The 18,230-nt window shown below is 35.5% G+C and overlaps 2 protein-coding genes across 4 annotated transcripts; both read left to right on the forward strand.

Annotated features, from left to right (window-relative positions):
* The first annotated feature begins 10 nt into the window (after positions 1-10).
* Positions 11-5,359, forward strand: LOC100817864 (50S ribosomal protein L27). The gene is made up of 4 exons (XM_006590879.4): positions 11-785; positions 4,320-4,427; positions 4,522-4,646; positions 4,777-5,359. Exons 2-4 carry the CDS (start codon positions 4,346-4,348, stop codon positions 5,011-5,013), a joined length of 444 nt encoding a protein of 147 aa, XP_006590942.1. The 5' UTR covers positions 11-785; positions 4,320-4,345; the 3' UTR covers positions 5,014-5,359.
* A 2,165-nt stretch (positions 5,360-7,524) lies between these two features.
* On the forward strand, positions 7,525-15,201 carry LOC100783127 (ATPase family AAA domain-containing protein At1g05910). 3 transcript variants are annotated; one of them, XM_003537893.5, is made up of 11 exons: positions 7,525-7,685; positions 8,495-8,783; positions 10,061-10,162; positions 10,252-12,063; positions 12,152-12,340; positions 12,488-12,630; positions 13,172-13,417; positions 13,542-13,728; positions 13,853-13,918; positions 14,026-14,272; positions 14,728-15,201. In XM_003537893.5, the coding sequence occupies exons 2-11, from the start codon at positions 8,562-8,564 to the stop codon at positions 15,102-15,104; spliced, it is 3,591 nt and encodes a 1,196-aa protein (XP_003537941.1). In that variant the 5' UTR covers positions 7,525-7,685; positions 8,495-8,561; the 3' UTR covers positions 15,105-15,201. The 3 variants fall into 3 exon arrangements, with proteins under 3 accessions (XP_003537941.1, XP_006590944.1, XP_006590943.1); XM_006590881.4 differs by having other exon boundaries at positions 14,731-15,201; XM_006590880.4 differs by having other exon boundaries at positions 8,553-8,783.
* Positions 15,202-18,230: the final 3,029 nt, after the last annotated feature.

Raw genomic sequence — 18,230 nt, forward strand, 5'->3', positions numbered from 1 at the left:
TTATGTTGTGGACCTGTTTCCAGAACGATTATTTTTGCTTCTAGAATAGTTGTTCCGGAAACACCTTTTCTGAAAGCAAAAATAGTTGTTCTGAAAAGCCTATTTCGGAGTGCTTTCAAAAATGGTTATTCTGGAATTGCCATTATGGAATGGCTATTCCAAAATGCTTGTTCCGGAATGGTCATTCTGAAAGCGTTTTCCAGAATGCGACCCCACTCCCATCCAAACCAAAACCCAAATCCACCTCCCCCCACACCCACTAGAAAGGAAGAAGCAGCTTACCTTGGATGACGAAGGAGGAAGGGAACGAAAGAGGAATCATGGGAGGAGCACCACGCCGTGGAAGGGGTGCGCAACGTCGGGGGAGGAGGTGCGCCGCTGGGGAAGGAGGAGCCTTCACGCCGGAGGGAGGTGTTAGGATTAGGGGAAAAGATGCTAATTCATATGGGTAATAGGATAATTTCAAGTCCCCAACATTTTGGTTCCCGCCATAAAATATTTGGGGTTTATTGTTGGGCTCCGGAATGGCCCAGTAAATGCTTATTGGGCGGGTCACAGAGAACCGGATGAGATCCGTTTTGTACGGATCCGGGTTGCACACTACAGAAATATTTGGCGTTTTGGTTTGGAGCTAAGTGTGAATGAGGAGAAGAGAAGAAGGCTGAGAACAACAACGAAAAAGGGTTTTTGGTTTTGGACTCTGAAAGAAACTCAAAGTGATGCGTTTCATCGTTCTTTCGCCCAAACCCTAACCTCGTCCTCGTGCATTCATTCCCCGCGATCAGGTTCGCTCTCGATTTCCCCCTCTGTTTCGCGTCCTTTTCCGTTTCCATTCCTCACAACACTCGCATCATTCTCAATTTCACTGATTACTTTTTTTTTTTTTTTTGGTTATTGTCGTCTTTTTATGCAGTTTTATTGCTGAGAGCATTTAATTTAAGCTTGAATTACTCGTAGATTTGAGATTTCATGATTGAACATCTAGAAATGGCTATTAGTATTTGTCTTTGGGTTTTGGCATTCAGATATCTCTGTTGGAATTCAGTTCAGCCAAATTATTTTGGTGGAATTTTATTCTGACAGCTTTTAAGTTAAGTTCCACAAATTATTGGGTTGCTTGGATGCAAGCTATAGTAGTTTAAGACGAAGATACGCTGACAAACTGACATTTGATTGCACATGTGGAATTGAAATCACTCAGATGAACAAGAAATTTAGGAAGTTGTTTAGAGTGATAAGATCTAAAATTTGATATAAGATATGACTGCACTTGGGGCCAAGAGATGATGCAATTAATTTTTTATATTTGAATTTCTCTTGTGCTTGAACTTTTGAAATTTGAAGTAGACGGACAATAGTAAGATTGACTCTTGCGATTGAAGGATGATTTCCTTTTACCTCTGGTGGATAGAGAAATTAGATGAAAATTAAATCCTTCTCATAATCAATTTTCCCTTTTCATTTGTATGTTCCCTCAAGTGAGAAATTTTAAGCAGTTGCAGGCACTTTGGCACCTTTAGGTATCTGTATTTGTTTAATGTTTAAGGTGGCAAACTTCATGTGATGCTGTCCATCTCTTTCCTTTCACATTTCCTTATTTTTCTCCAGTTTTGCTCCCAAGATGTCTGGGCTTTGTTTTGTCTATATATCAAATTTTTAGGAACATCCTTAAAATTGTGGGATGATAGGATCACTCTGAAATATCAAAGTTGTTTTGTAAACGCTATGCAGAGCACTAGGAGAATCTAAAGGAGATTGAGATAAGATGCCATGTTAAAGGAATTAAAAATTTACATGATTCAGGACATTGGTGTCTTACTCAAGGTTCAATTGATAACCTTAAGGCCACTTTGAAAGATATTAATTCACTGGGAGGACCATAGCAACCTAGCTGGGATAATTGGAAATCTGAAGAGATGAATGTATTCTATGATAAAGTCATAAAAGTGTTAATGGTGCATGTTATTCCTATTGTATGTAGTACTGAAGATAGAGAAGCCATAAAAGTGATAGGAAAGCGTCAATTTAAATACTCCTTTGGATGCATTTGTTAAAAACACTAATTTAACTGAGAAATGTATATGTGCACTGAAATTGGGTCAATGAGCAAATGCTCCAAAAAACTTATAAGACTTGCTGAGTCTAGTCACTGTCAGGTCCTTAAGAACAATGTTAGAACGGGTGAGGAACAGAATCTGAGCAAGCTCAACACATTACACACGTATCGGGTAAAGAGTGTTATGCATCCTACACTGCAACATGGCATTACTATCAATTCTTTTTAACTTTTAGGTATTGCATTCCAAATAAAAGACTTGTTCTTAAAGGGAGTTTTGGATTTCCAGTAGGTTTTGTGAAGAATACTTTTCCTAATTCAAGGAATGGGTGAGGAATTGAAAAAAGATATACAGGAAAATGCCCTAGAAGGATCATGGGACCATATCCTTTTATCTAGTCATGAAGACAAATAATAGAGCCAGGGAGTCCCAAATAGGACTTCAATTCCAAAAATTTCTGTCATTTAAATTTTGAAATAAGTTTAAATTCCATGAAAACCAAAAGGATTCTTGCACAATTTTGGGGAGGAGGATTTAGAGAAGAAGGGTTATGAAGACATAGAATGGCACAATTAAAGGCGCATTTCCTATGCATAGGTCCTCCCTGTGAGCCATTAGCCTTCTTCAAGGAAGGCAAAGACTTAAAGGTAGAGGAACCTTGAGAAATAAATTTCCAAGCACTAGAATGAGAGGCTTGGAAGACATTTTTGGCATCATTCCTTTTTGGATCTTCTACAGATTACCTGGTGCCAGAGGAATCGAGGTTCCAAAGGAGAATAGCAAAGCAATGTCAGAGCAATGTTCTTAGACGCAAAATGACCAAGACCCCATAGCTGTAGTAGCTTTTCTGTCTTCTTTTGATCTCTGTTAATCTCCGACTATTTATGAGATTATGCAAGATGGCTAGTGAAACCATTCTTAATAGGCAACTTTCTAAGCCATTTCATGTGCTTCTTAATTTGTTTTTGACTTGTATACAGTGAATGTCTTGAGGTGCTTCTTTACAAAATTATGACACCAAAATTTGTCATTGAGGCTATTTAATTTCAGTCATGTGGGGGCTTTTCGTAGTTAATGTCTTGAATGCTTCCCTATACAGTACTTCCTCCAGTCTCAAATATAAGGAAAAAAACATTTTCTTGGTCTCAAATATAAGAAAATTTAAACTAACTTTACCTTATTTAATGCTAGTATCTCTAAAACACCTTTCATTTATTTGAGGTGTTAGTTTGAATGACTCTTTTCTATTCTTGGTACCAAGTTCCAATGAAGGATAAATTGGGAAAAAATGATTTTTTAATTGAAATGGTGCAATTAAATGTGGTTAACTAACTTTTTTAGTTAGTGTAAATCGTTTTTTTTTATCTTATATTTTAGACCAGACGGACTATAAGCTAGCAATTTTTTAAATTGGCCACCCCATGCCACATTCTGGCATTCACTACTTTTTTATACTGTGTATTATTTTGATGTTATTTTGAATTTAGATTGAGTTGGTTAACTAAATGACAGTTTAATTTGCTATAATTTAATCAAAGCAGCCATCTATTCAGATTTACTTTAAACAGTGTAAATATAACAGTACCACTTTTACTTATCTTATTATTATAATAAATATTACTTTTTGCAGATAAAAAAAAAAAGATTTACTTGAAACAATGATTTAACATATTCTAGTTGCTAGTTACTAGAAAATTAGATTTCTACTGAATTTATTTATTCTTAAAGAAGAGATGTATCACCATGAATGAGGACAACAGGTAGGTATTCCTGTGCTTGTAATGATTGATTTCTGTTTTGCGTGATGAATGCATCAACCTTAAACACTAAATCTGCAGTACTTAACATTAATAAGGATGGAACTGTTTATATTGTATCATTCTTATTCTCTGTCCTAACTCTTTGGGGGCTACCTTAATTGGAGCCTCTAGGGTGGTGTGTAATCTCACATCAACTAGAGATATGGCTTAAATACAACTTATAAAGCTTGGGTATTCCTCACCTTACAAGCTAGTTTTGTGGGGTTGAATTAGGTCATAGGCCCAAATTCCAACAATTGTTATAAGTCCTTGTATGCATATTAAATATATAAATACCTTGGAATGATCACAGGACAGTGGAATTGTTTGACCAACTTATTTCTGATCTTTCTACAACTGATTCATTCTGGTAGTTCTGGTAGTTGTTACCACAAGCAAACCAGCCATAATTGATTTATTTCACAGTATTTGAAATTTTCCAATGTTTTTATGTGTATTTCAGGTGTGTTTTTATCCATTGCAAACAGCATGAATTTTGCAGCATCATTGTGCAGAAGATTGAATATCAAGGAACTTGTGACATATGTTCCTGTGTATAGAAGCACCAGTGGTATAACTTCATGATCCTATATTTGCTATTGTATAATGTATTTCAAAAGTAATCTACACTAATGGTTTATTGTCCCCCACTATTTTATTTTTAGGTGTTTCTGGAGAAGGTTTGAATTTGGCGTTCAGGCGTTGGGCTTCCAAAAAGACTGCTGGTTCCACAAAGAATGGACGGGATTCAAAACCCAAGAACCTTGGAGTGAAGAAATTTGGTGGGGAGGTATTTGTTTTATTCTTTACGAGTATGAGTATTAATTTTATTCAATGCAGTTAGAGGAAGACAAAACTGAACCTGGATGTTCTGGACATGATCCATTTACTCATGATGTAACACTTTTCTTACTATGCAGAGGGTGATACCTGGAAATATCATTGTTCGACAGCGTGGCACTCGTTTTCATCCAGGAAACTATGTTGGACTTGGGAAAGATCATTCTCTGTTTGCATTGAAAGAGGGATGGGTGAAGTTTGAACGGAACAAGTTGACTGGTCGCAAGTGGGTGCATATTGAGCCTAAGGAAGGTCATGTTCTCCACCCTCTGTATGCAGCAGATGGTTCTGCATCTGAACTCAAAGTTGCTGTCTAAGTCTCATCTGTCATCCATGATAGAAATTTTTATTTACTGACAAAATTCAGCTTTACCTTCTTGGCTTCTGTGAACTTCTAGATCTAAAATTGAAAAACTAGTCAGGTGTTTTGGTACATTGGAAGCATTTAAAAGATTGAGTCCAGAAGGCAAGATTAGTTGTTACTTCAGCATGCTAGAGACTTGCTCCTTTTTGTATTTGTCAAATTATGCCTGATTATTAGACTGTAATTGGTTAGGGCGAGTTTGATCAGATCATGTAGGAATAAGGTTCAATTTTACCAATATGTTCAACTACATTTATGAAAGCACTTCTCTACATTTATGAAAGCATTTCTACTTGACACATCGTTAAACTTATCTTTCCATGATCTTTTCTTGAATTCTCAAAGCTCATTTGGCTCCATCAATTGCTATCTTAGATGTGCTACCAAAGGCACTGGGGTTAGCTAGCTAATTTGTAACCAATTATTTAGCTAGCATTTACCTTAGTTAAATAATTTTAGAACTATGTCTTAAAGTAATTCGATGGATGATTGACTTGATAATAAGATCATGGGTCTTATGAAGGTAGACAAGATCCTCTAGATTGGCCATAGGCCCTTCATTTTAAATAATACGGTTCTTAATGTTTACAGCATCCTTGCTATAATTTGTGGTATTCTTTTTCTTGTCAAAATTTTCAGTGCTACTAAATTGGTGGGGGATGATCATAATCACCATTCTATTTTCTAGAGACGAGTGCTTGGTGGTTGACAAAACCCCGTTTACTATTTGTGTGTTTTACAGCTCTCTCTCTCTCTCTCTCTCTCTCTCTCTCTCTCTCTCTCTATATATATATATATATATATATATATATATATATATATATATATATATATATATTAAATCCACTTAATACTTGTTTGGTAGTCAAAATAAGATAATGACAAATAAGAGAACTAAATAAAAGTATGAAAGGATATAACAGGTTGGCAATTTCCAACTTACCTTAAGTAAAAATTGTTCACTCTATAAATGCAACTTGTAGATGAAACTCCCACCCTTATAATACTCTGCTTCACTAATCACAATATTACCGTTTACAATAGTAATGATATGATGTCTTGACTTGATAAATATCTTTTCCAGCCAAATTATGATTAAATGTAAAATAGCGCAACACTCGAACTGTTAAAAGATAAATGTATGTTAAAATAATTAACATACGGTTTACATAATTGTTTTTTTATAGAACGGAAAAAGGAAATGGTACATGTGCAGGAGGTATAATATACACTAAAATCAGGAAAAAAAAATATGGAAGAAAATTCTTGGTCCTAACATGAACACAACTTTAAATTGAGGAATCAACACTAAATGTTGTAAATTGTTTAAGATACTTTTTGTACTACCTATTTTTTTTTTAAAAATCAACTATTTTTTGTATTTTTGAGATATTAAAATAAAATTGCGTATCTCTACTTTTTAAGATAATTGTTGTAGATAAATAATATCTTTTCTTTAACTTTTATGTTTACACTTCTGCACAACATAAGATTACTAACATTTTTTTTATATCTATGTATATAATAATCACAATTGTTTATACATTAGAGTATGACACCATGCCTGCATAAAAAAGAAAAATCGTATAATAGAAAAAATTATTACAATGTACTACAATGTGTTTCCGCTAGTTAATTATAAAATCGATATCTTTATAATTACTGTTTCGGTTTTGAAAAACAAATATTTCATTTAAAGGAAAAAAGAAATATTTTAACCATCCAAATCTTGATATGAAAGTTATTGGACCTGAAAAGAAAAAATAGATAGCAATATTTCGGATTTTTCTTCCTACACCCAGCATTTGTTCTTGTTCACCTAGCATTTAGGATGAAAACTCAAATACACGCTTACGTTATAACCTATACGGATTGTCAATCCGTAAGGCCATGAACCTCCACGGCAAGGTTGACAGTGACAAAGTACACAGACAGCGTGAGAGGGAGACGCTCCGCGATGAGGTTGGAGCGAAGGGCGATGCTGAGGAGTTGGCGCTGTCACGAGGATCACACACCACGCCCACTTCCTCCCCCTCCTTGGCCAGCGTCGTCACGAGGATCTTAGCAACCTTGTGTGACTCTGATGTGATGATGCTGCTATGCAAGACTAGAGGGAGGGCGATGGCCATGAAGGAGGTGGCGGTGCTATGACGCGTCAGAAGTTGGAGTGAAGGGCGATGGCAGTGGCGGTGCGAGGAGGTGGCGATGTTACGGTGCGGCAGAGGTGGTGTAACAAAATTGGTGAGGAGGAGGTGGGGAAGGTAATGGCCTTACGGATTTGCTATGGATTATGAATCCATATGTTTTAAAAAGGGGTAATTTTGGTAAAACGAAAATATTTGGGGTTTATTGGTGGGCTCCGGAATGGCCCAGTAAATGTTTATTGGGCGGGTCATAGAGAACCGGATGAGATCCGTTTTGTACGGATCCGGGTTGCACACTACAGAAATATTTGGCGTTTTGGTTTGGAGCTAAGTGTGAATGGGGAGAAGAGAAGAAGGCCGAGAACAACAACGGAAAAGGGTTTTTGGTTTTGGACTCTGAAAGAAACTCAAAGTGATGCGTTTCATCGTTCCTTCGCCCAAACCCTAACCTCGTCCTCGTGCATTCATTCCCCGCGATCAGGTTCGCTCTCGATTTCCCCCTCTTTTTCGCGTCCTTTTCTGTTTCCATTCCTCACAACACTCGCATCACTCTCAACTTCACTGATTACTTTTTTTTCCATGGATTTTGGGTTATCATGTTTCTTGTTGTTCGCTTCACTCTTCCTTCTGCGAAAAACGTTGTTTTTTCCCTTTATTAAATATTTTTTTAATGTTATTTTGTCGTTTGAATGATGAATACGGTGTTTGTTTGGTGGTTAGTTTGAAGATTGCATGTTGGAACATGACACTTGTATTTATGGTAAATGTTGCATCTCAATTTGAGGATTGTGTTTCTGGTTTTCGTTGCAGCTTCTCTGTCTGTCTCCTTATGATAGACAACATTCTGTATCAATGTAAAAAAAAAAATTAAGCTTTTTTATTTCATGTTTATGTAGTTTTTGCACCTAAATTGTCTTGCACATACATTTGGCTTCTCAAAGTTCTGTAGAGCAATGCTTTTGTTGTGATTCTTGGAATAGTATTCGAAATTTTACCCATGCAAGTGGGAAAAGGCTTTTGTTGTTATTGTTGTTGTTTCTTTAGCTAGTATAACTTTTAAAAGGTTTTATGTGAACCTGTTGTGAAGTACTTTAATTGGTTGTTTCATGCTTATGATATGATCAATGTTCTTTTTATCAAGAAGAAAATGTTCAAAAGCAACTTTATTTTTTGGTATTCCTCATGCGTTTAAGGACGACCTTGGTGTTTTTGGTTAACCTTGTGTTATTTTTGTGTACTCCTGTATCTTGGGAAAGTTTTAAGTGCTGTAGATTCTGCTAATTTCTGCAGGTGTTGCTGACTGAGTTCTGCTGATCATGTGAATTTTTTTTTTAATTGCAAAATTTAGCATTGCTTCATGTATCCAAAACAGTCAGGCCAAGATGGCCCTGATTCCAGACAGGTACGCTCAAGTGATAGGATCAAGACAAGGCCAAACGTTTATGGCCGGCCATATTTGTATTACAACCAAAATCATAGGCACACCAGGAAAAGCAAGATCAAGACAAGGACAGCAGCTTCACAGATTGCTAAGATGTTGCGTCCAGGGAATCGAAAATCAAAAGATTCTAATACTAATGTAAGTATCTGTGTATCAAAAAAGTTCTAGAAGCATAATTCTTAATGAGGATGGCCATCAATTTTATTGTTTAAATTGCATAGACTCTGTTATAAATCCCTCAGATTGTCAGATGTGACATGGATGCCAATGAAATCCCCCCCCCCCCCCCCCTCCCTGAGTCAATATGTGGAAATATGAAGTTATGAATATATCTGATTTTTTTAGGGTCAAGAATATATGTATGTAATTATTAAGGTTGTTTGGTTTGAGAATTGAGAAAACGTTTTCCATATTACTTTTTTCAAATGTTTGTATGGAAAATAGTGAAAACATAAAACGATAAAAAGGCAATTGTGGCAGCATGATGAGTCGCGGGTAAATACTATTAATTAGTTGTAAATACTCTGCTATATGATAGTGTTTCTGTGTTTATTGATGACACAGTATTAATAGTATTTATTGACAACATAGTATTTGTATGCAATAGTTTTGCAAAAGGTTTATCTCTTAAATGTGTCTTGGATATTATGATTTCCTGCATATCATTAATATGGTCTGGTCCCTTAGATCTAGTTATAGGACCTTGAACAGGTCTAGTTGTAATTCATTAGGTTCTGACTTCTTACTCCTTTGTGGTCTATTTCAAGCAAAATTTGGGCTTGTTGGAGTGAACCTGGCAATAACCTTTCTTAAAATTCCTGCATAATATTATTATTTTTACTGCAAACTAGTTTATATGCTTGCTTACAGAAATAATCGCATGAACTGTCCATCCTAAGACATAGCAATTATAGAATTACTCAAACATAACATGTGCCATACTAACAAATGGAGATAACATCCAAACACTAAGTTATTTATTGTCTAAGCCTAATATTCTAGACATGATAGTTGACACTTGGTTCTTCCATTCCTCCATTGCCTTCACTGATAACTTAAACAAAATGCATTACTTTAGCAATCAAGTTTGATTGCTCAGATCATAACTAAAACTAGTCTCTGGCCTTTGCTTCACTGGATATGATTGTACAGTAGCTATTCTCCTTGTTTCTTTGTTTTGGCCTCTTTTGACATCTTTGACAGATGCAACTGATTGTTTTTTATTAGTTGGCATAATTTATTAGTAGGTAGTGATGGATTTGATTATTTTCCCTATCTTGTACTTGTGTGCATTTATTTCACTTATTGCTAAGAATCATGTCATTTGCTGAGTTTGCTCAGATGATAAATGTAATTTGTCAGTATTATATGGATATATTTAAATCCTTGGGCTGTGTTATCTGTGCTTCTCACAGTCTGGCTCTGCCAACCTTCGACGTTCAACAAGGAAGAGAAGGCTTAATGTAAATCTTGAAGATTTTACAGACAGCTCTGGAGCTCAAGATGAAGACTTAATGGTGAGGTTTTATACTCCATTCAATATAAAATTGTGTGATAAATTTGAATTTGCTATAATTTGGGCTGAAGGTATGTGGCCATGTTTCAGAGACCACCTACATATTCATCATTGAGAAACCGGATGAAAAATAGTGTCAGACGGGATGGTTTGATGTCTAATAAGCGCAAAAGAGCAGCGGAGACTAAACAAACACCTCGACGTGAAGGTCTACGTCCTCGCCGTTCAAAGGGTGCTGCAATAGAACGATTAATTTTAGAATCAGATGATGAGCAAGACCTTTCAGAGGAAAAGGTTGATGAGGATGAAACAGAAAATGGAAATGATGCAGATGATGGCCAAAATGAGATTGAGGGGGACGCTGAGGAGGAAGATGAAGATGAGGACGAAGGTGATGAAGATGGTGATGATGAAGAGGGTGAAGAAGAGCAGGATGGAAGAAGGCGCTATGATCTTCGAAATCGTTCAGATGTCCGCAGGTTCTCTATGGAGGAAGGGAAGGCCCGGCCAAGATCTCCAAGAAGAGTGTTACATCAAGGTATGGGAACTAAGGTCAACAGAGATGTAAGGAAAGGTGGATCACGAGTTCATAAGCGTCATCGTTTAGCGAGGCCTGAAGATTCTGATGACTCCCTTCTTGTGGATGAGCTGGACCAAGGCCAAGCTATTCCATGGGGGCGAGGTGGCAACAGATCTGGTCCGCCTTGGCTATTTGGGGGCTTAGAGATGCATGGAACAACAGCTTTTGGATTAAATCTTGCTGCATCAGGTTGGGGTCATCAGGGTGATGCTGTGGCTACTCTAACTTCGGGGATTCAAACTGCTGGACCAAGCTCTAAGGGAGGGGCAGATATCCAACCCTTACAGGTTGATGAGAGTGTTAGTTTTGATGATATAGGTGGGCTCTCTGAATACATTGATGCTCTTAAGGAAATGGTTTTCTTTCCATTATTGTATCCAGATTTTTTTGCAAGTTACCACATAACTCCACCTAGGGGGGTATTGTTATGTGGGCCCCCTGGCACAGGGAAAACGTTAATTGCAAGAGCTTTGGCTTGTGCTGCTTCTAAAGCAGGCCAGAAGGTTAGCTTTTATATGCGCAAAGGAGCAGATGTGTTAAGCAAGTGGGTTGGTGAGGCTGAAAGACAATTGAAACTACTCTTTGAGGAAGCACAAAGGAATCAACCTTCTATTATCTTTTTTGATGAAATAGATGGACTTGCACCTGTGAGGTCTAGCAAGCAAGAACAAATTCACAATTCCATTGTGTCTACTTTGCTTGCTTTGATGGATGGCCTTGACTCTCGTGGGCAAGTTGTTTTAATTGGAGCTACTAACAGGATTGATGCTATTGATGGAGCCTTACGGCGCCCTGGTAGATTTGACCGTGAGTTTAACTTTCCTCTGCCTGGTTGTGAGGCACGTGGTGAGATATTAGACATTCACACTCGTAAGTGGAAGCATCCTCCTCCAAATGAGCTGAAAAAGGAACTTGCAGCTAGTTGTGTAGGTTACTGTGGTGCTGACCTGAAGGCTCTTTGTACTGAAGCTGCCATCCGTGCATTCCGTCAAAAATATCCACAGGTTTATACTAGTGATGACAAATTTGTCATTGATGTTGATTCTGTCAAGGTAGAAAAGACTCATTTTATTGAAGCCATGTCTACCATTACTCCTGCTGCTCATAGGGGAGCTATTGTGTACTCTAGGCCTTTGTCTCTAGTAGTTCAACCATGTCTTCAGAGACATTTAGAGAAAGCCATGTGTAGTATATCTGATATTTTCCCTCCAGCTTCAATTACATCAGAGTTGACCAAACTTTCGATGCTCTCCTACGGGTCTGCAATTCCACTTGTGTATCGGCCTAGGCTTCTGCTTTGTGGTGGTGAAGGTACAGGGCTGGTAATTATCTTGGAACCTTCTAATATTATTGAAAGTTTTTCCTTGCAGCAACTGAAGACTGAATATACTTACTGCTCTAGTTTAACAGGATCATCTTGGCCCTGCGGTTTTACATGAGCTGGAAAAATTTCCCGTACATTCATTAGGACTTCCATCTCTTCTGTCAGATCCTAGTGCAAAGACACCAGAGGAGGCATTGGTACATATATTTGGTGAATCTAGAAGAACAACACCATCAATTCTCTATTTACCACAATTTGATGTTTGGTGGGAGACTGTGAGTATATCTAGGTTATCTGTCAATATATATGCTAAATGAACTAATCTGCATGCCCAAAATTTGCTTCTCACTCTGACAGGTTTCCTAATATTGAATTTCTGTTTTTGATGCAACCTGTGTTTGATTGGTTTAACTATCTTGCAGGCTCATGAACAGCTCCGGGCTGTTCTCCTGACTTTGCTAGAAGAATTACCATCTGACTTGCCTATCTTACTGCTTGGTACATCCTCAGTTGCACTTTCTGAAGTTGAGGAAGTGCCTACTTCCATTTTCCCTCATCGCTCAGTGTACGCTTGATATAATTTACTGCAAATCTTTTTTTAGTTCCAAGGCAAAGAAAGTTTCTTTTTTCTTTATACCAGTACTACGGATGTAATTATATTGCTATAAATGGGTGGTTTGTAGGGTGGAAATTAATAATGGAACTCAACAAGGCTTCCATTTTTTGTAGAATAAAAAATCTTCTTAGTTTGCTGATGTAGAGCTAGTGTTTTCTGAAACTCTTTCTTTTGTCAAAATTCCTGTTTTTACAAAGGAAACATAGGCCAGAGGTATCCATCACATTACTTTTCATGCATTAGTACTATTAAGAGTGGTAAAAATACCAGCATTGCAAATTTTAATGCTTCCCATCATTATTCAGTGCCCTGTTTCCTTACCAAAGCTTTTATAGTTGGTTATTTATTTTCACAAGTATTTGAATAACTGTAGGTTTGTTCAAATGCTAAGGCTGAACGTTTCTTATAATCTATATATTCCTCTTTGAATTTGAAAAGTATTCTTCATGTCTTTGTTTCTGTGTTCACCCTCCATTTCCCTTTGGAACAGTTATGAAGTGAATATGCCATGTGCCAAAGATAGGACTTTGTTTTTCAATGTTTTGATAGAAGCTGCTATGTCAATATTGTTGGAGGGAATCAACAAGAAATCTCAAGACACCGGATGTCTCCCAGAACTTCCCAAGGCACCGAAATTGGCTAGTGGTCCAAAAGTATCTGAGCTAAAAGCAAAGGTGGAAGCTGAGCAACATGCACTTCGTAGATTGCGAATGTGCCTTAGAGATGTTTGCAACCGGTATGTCAACCTATGCCTTATGTACAGTTGTTTCCTTCATTTGACTCATTGACGCCTTTAACTGTATGCATCCTCGCTCTCTCTCTCTCTCTCTCTCTGAAAATATATTTTTTGTCCGTTACAGGATTCTGTATGACAAACGATTTAATGCCTTCCATTATCCAGTGACAGATGAAGATGCACCAAATTATCGTTCAATTATACAGAACCCAATGGACGTGGCTACCATCCTGCATCATGTTGATAATGGTGACTATATTACAAGTGCTGCATTCCTGCAGGACATCAATCTCATTGTTTCCAATGCAAAGGCATGTATCTTGTGCCTTAAGTGTTCCTTTTTTGGTTGGGCAATATATATATTGAAAATGCTTCATAAAATACTTCTAATATTCAAAGCATGTCCTATGTTTGATCCTTCTTTCTGCAACTCAGGCTTACAATGGAGAGGACTACAATGGTGCTAGGATTGTTAGTAGAGCTTGCGAGCTCCGTGATGCGGTACGTGGACTTTCTTTTGCCTTAAGTTATACATTGTAGTTTTTGATGTTGTCTGTTGTCTAGCAAATGCTCTTCTTTGTCTTACTCTTTTTTCTTACTTTTTTCAGGTGCATGGGATGCTCTCACAGATGGATCCAGCACTGGTTGCATATTGTGAAAAGATTGCTAGCCAAGGTGGCCCAGTTCAGTTGTCTGATGAATTAGGGGATTCTACATTCCCTGCTACTCCTGTTGTGCTGCTGGGTCAAAGTACTAGAATGAGTGCTCGACTTCGCCATGTCCAACCAGAAGTTAATATGAATCAGAGTTACGAAGTATTGAAGCGAACTAAGAAGATCGCTGAAGTGCATGCAGGTATGAATTGAATGCCTTTGCAGCATGAATTCTTTCCGTGTAAAATGGTTTCCTTAAATGTCATCCATAGCCATACATACTGTTGTTTCTGTTTTGCTATCATGATTCATGAAGTTTGAATACTTTCAAGTTATCCAAATTAAGACAAGCAATAATGGAACATGGAAGTGTCAGTATTTTGTAACCTGAGCTGTTATTTTGGTCGTAATTCATAAGAATGGGTGAGCCGTGATAGTTGTGAGTAGGTAGGCATCTTTAAAAATTGTAGATTTTCTATACTACTTCAAAGTCCTCACGCTTGTCATGTACTTAACTTTTATATACTTGGAAAAAGCTGAAAAAAACAATGATACTGGTGTTGCTTGATTTCCAATTAATGATTAATTTCCTGTTCACTTTTTTCCTGATGGTTCAAATACTGATTTTAAAGTTTATTGAAAATTTGCGTTTCATAGCAGAAGACAAGTCACAAGAAGATTCGGTACCCCCAAAGTCTTCCCAGGAGCATCAAGCCAATGACACAAATTCTGAAAGGCTGGAAAATGTGTCAATTGAAGGAGATTTGCATGGAACTTGTACAAATAACCTTGCTGATGGCAACAGTCCTGATGATGTCACAATGCTAGATGGTGAATTTTCAGGAGAAGTAGAGTCTGTCAAGCAGCTTTTTGTGAAGCGTAGTGAAAATTACAGCATTCCACAACTTGAAAGGCTTTACACGAGAGTTATGAAGGGCGTGTTTGAAACCAAAAATAAAGGAGTGAATGGGGATCTTAAGTCTTCGGTTTTGAAGTTTTTGTTGAATTTTGTAGAGGATGATGCAAATTTCTAATTACTGGGTTTTTCTTCTCCTCCAATGATTTAGAAAAAGGAAAGATTTTTACTGTAAAGTCGGGATTTTTTTAATTAAAATGTCATTTGATTGAGTACAAGAGTTCCCTTTCTTCTCCCTTCCCGAGAGCCACAATTGTCCAAAGCGATGTATAGTAGTGTGTAACCATTTATTCTGTCTCTATTCTGAATTATCGTAATTATAGGATATTAGGATTAGATGCCAGCAGCATGCTTAAACGTCAATGGTCAGTCAGAGAGATAGAACTTTTTTTTTGTTGCTGTCAACCAATAGCAACTACTATTAAAAAAATATGTTCACTACCATATAACGCATTTTCTAAAAGTTAGTAATGGTCAGTTATTAATTTCGTAGATTTAATTACAATTTAACCCTCATGATGGATGCCTTTAAGTTTAACCAGAAGGGTTGACGTGTTTGGATTTTTGTTCAAGTTTTAAGTCTTGATAAGAGATTAAAAAAAAATTATAAAAAAAATAACACGTTATTGTTTTGATGACCAAACAAATTAATCGGCCATTAACACTAACATCATTGTTATTGTTATTAGTTAAAGTTGTTATTTGACAATATTAACCAAAAGTGGTAACCAAGAAAAAACTTCCAAGAGATTTTTATTGATTAAAATTTAGATTAAAGTTTGTTGACTCGGGGGAGGGTTTTCAAGGGTCAAATATTACTCTTTCTCGAGGTATCAGAATCACGATAAGAGCTGGCTTAGTTTGATTTGTACAGAATCAAGTTCAGCTGCTTTGCTCAGAATCCGTGTGGTGTGCGCTTTTTTTGTAATATTTTTCGTTTTTTGTAACAGTCAAAATGGCTGTATCAGGTGTTTCATTTGGGGTGCTGATATTCAACTATGTTTTTGTAACTTATGGTTTTTAAGATTATCTTTTTATGTGAATAAATGAATTGACCTCCTCCTCCCTTTCCCACGACAAAACGAAGCAAAACACTGAACAATGTCTGCTTCCTGTCAACTAAATTAATTAGATCTGTTTATTAACCCTAAATCTAAATCCCATTCTGAAATTCCCGCACCGCAAACTCCTCCATTTTCATCCCCGTTGCCGCTGTGTGCCGTGCCGTGATTTCGCCGTGGCCGCCGCGGTGGTCCAGATTTGCGCTGGTCTTTGACAACAGCTTCACGCAGAAAGGAACAAGTGTTTCCTTCGTTACGAAAGAGGTGTGATTCCCAACCCTTTTCCTTCTTCCCTTCTTCAATCCCCTTTCTCCAACAACAAAACCCTCCAATGTCATTCCGATTAGCGTTCGATCATATACAAATTCCATCAGCCACTCTGTTTGTTAATTTCAACATTCAAAAGAAATGGGTATAAACGACATTTTATGCAACTTATAAATATTTAATTATCATTTTTATTATTTTTTTGTACTGTTCACCCATCCTGGACCACCTGATGCACAAGTCCACCCTATAATTCGCCAGAGATTAAAAAAAAAGGCACGGAACTAAAAAAAATAGTAGTCTTTTTTATTTGATATACATAGACTTTTTTTGGTTTACGCAAGAAAATTTGCACTAATCATCTTTCACACTATTTAGCAGTTTCTTTATTTTTTAAAATAAGTAATTTTTGTTTTTTTTATTAGTTGGATTGTTACTTAATCATCCAAAAAGTTAAAAGTTAATTTTAATATAACATATTAATGTTAACACTGATGACATAATACTTATGTGAAAAAAAAAAAAATTAAACAAAAAATAAAAATAAAAAATATTTTATTTTAAATTAAACTCACCATCATTTATTTGTAGACAAGATAAAAAAATGACTAAAAGACTTGTTTATTATTGTTTTTATGTATAATTTTATATGTTTTTATTTTAAATAATTTCCATATTTTATTTTAATTTTATTAATTTGTAATTAATTTTCATAAATTAATATGTAAATTATTTATAATTTTTGTATTCATTTTAATATATAAATGATTTTTACTCTAATTATTTACATAAAATTAAAAATATTTATATATTAAATATTTTTTAATTTATAAATTTTTATAATTTAAAAAAATTAATAACTTGACTAATGATACATAAATGATAATGTTAACATAATTAATTAAACAAAATAAGTGTTTTATTTTTATTGTCTTGTCTATGAATAATTTTATGTAAATAATCAGAGTAAAAATAATTTATATACTAAAATCAATTTAAAAAAATATGTAAATAATTTACATATTAATTTATAAAATTTAATTAGAAATGGTAAAATAAATATAAAATTATGTAAACTATTTCTATTAATAGAGGGTCTTAAAAAACAAAGAAACATAAGAAGTGTTTTAGTGATTTATTATTTTGTCTATAAATAAAAAGTCATGAGTTTCTATTAAGATATTTTTTATTTTTTACTTTATTTAATTTTTTTCCACGTAAACATTATGTCAAAAGTTTACATAAACTCCACGTGAGAAGGATAATCTTTTGCAGTATTTTAATTGAATTTTTGGTAAGATTATTTAGCAGTCCTCTTAAATCTTTTTTGTAATAATTTTTTTCATGTATTCATTACGAATTTAGTATTTATTTGACAATTCACTATATATTAAAGCAGTAATTTTTTATATGAATATATGATATATCCCATAGCAACGTCCTTTGTTCTCTTTCATCGTGTTAAAAAATTTAAATTTGAATTGAGCAATAGCATTTGTAAGATTTTATAGCCGTTCCTCGCAAATATATGTGTGTGTGCGCGTGTCTTATGATCCGAATAAACAATGAAATGTACCAAAAATACAAGCCAAGTGTTGATCCCAAAAATAACAGTAGCTACATGATTTTTTTTTGTGTCAAATTACATCTGCTGTTTGTTATTTATATTCATTTAAATCTTAGTTTACTTTTTTACATACTTTTTCACTCAATTTAATCATCTAACTTAATTTTTATTCCTCTGTTAGTTTTTTTTCCTAACTTCTTAATGAAGTAATACTATTATCACTATCAAAAGGAGTAACTCAATTAATTGAATAATAATAAAAAGTACTATAATTGCTAACCTTGTCTCTATTCAGAACGTTATTCTGGTTTAATATTTTCATGCTTCCCTCTGCATCCTCTTCTTGCTT

Source organism: Glycine max, chromosome 11 (assembly GCF_000004515.6).
Source record: "Glycine max cultivar Williams 82 chromosome 11, Glycine_max_v4.0, whole genome shotgun sequence".
Taxonomy (NCBI): Eukaryota; Viridiplantae; Streptophyta; class Magnoliopsida; order Fabales; family Fabaceae; genus Glycine; species Glycine max.

Coding starts and splice junctions, on each gene's coding strand:
- LOC100817864 (XM_006590879.4), top strand. CDS start 4,346: ATGAATTTTGCAGCATCATTGTGCAGAAGATTGAATATCAAGGAACTT. Junction 4,428..4,521: donor TGTGTATAGAAGCACCAGTG/GTATAACTTCAT, acceptor TTTTATTTTTAG/GTGTTTCTGGAGAAGGTTTG. Junction 4,647..4,776: donor TGAAGAAATTTGGTGGGGAG/GTATTTGTTTTA, acceptor CTTACTATGCAG/AGGGTGATACCTGGAAATAT.
- LOC100783127 (XM_003537893.5), top strand. CDS start 8,562: ATGTATCCAAAACAGTCAGGCCAAGATGGCCCTGATTCCAGACAGGTA. Junction 13,418..13,541: donor CTTAGAGATGTTTGCAACCG/GTATGTCAACCT, acceptor TGTCCGTTACAG/GATTCTGTATGACAAACGAT. Junction 13,919..14,025: donor CTTGCGAGCTCCGTGATGCG/GTACGTGGACTT, acceptor TACTTTTTTCAG/GTGCATGGGATGCTCTCACA.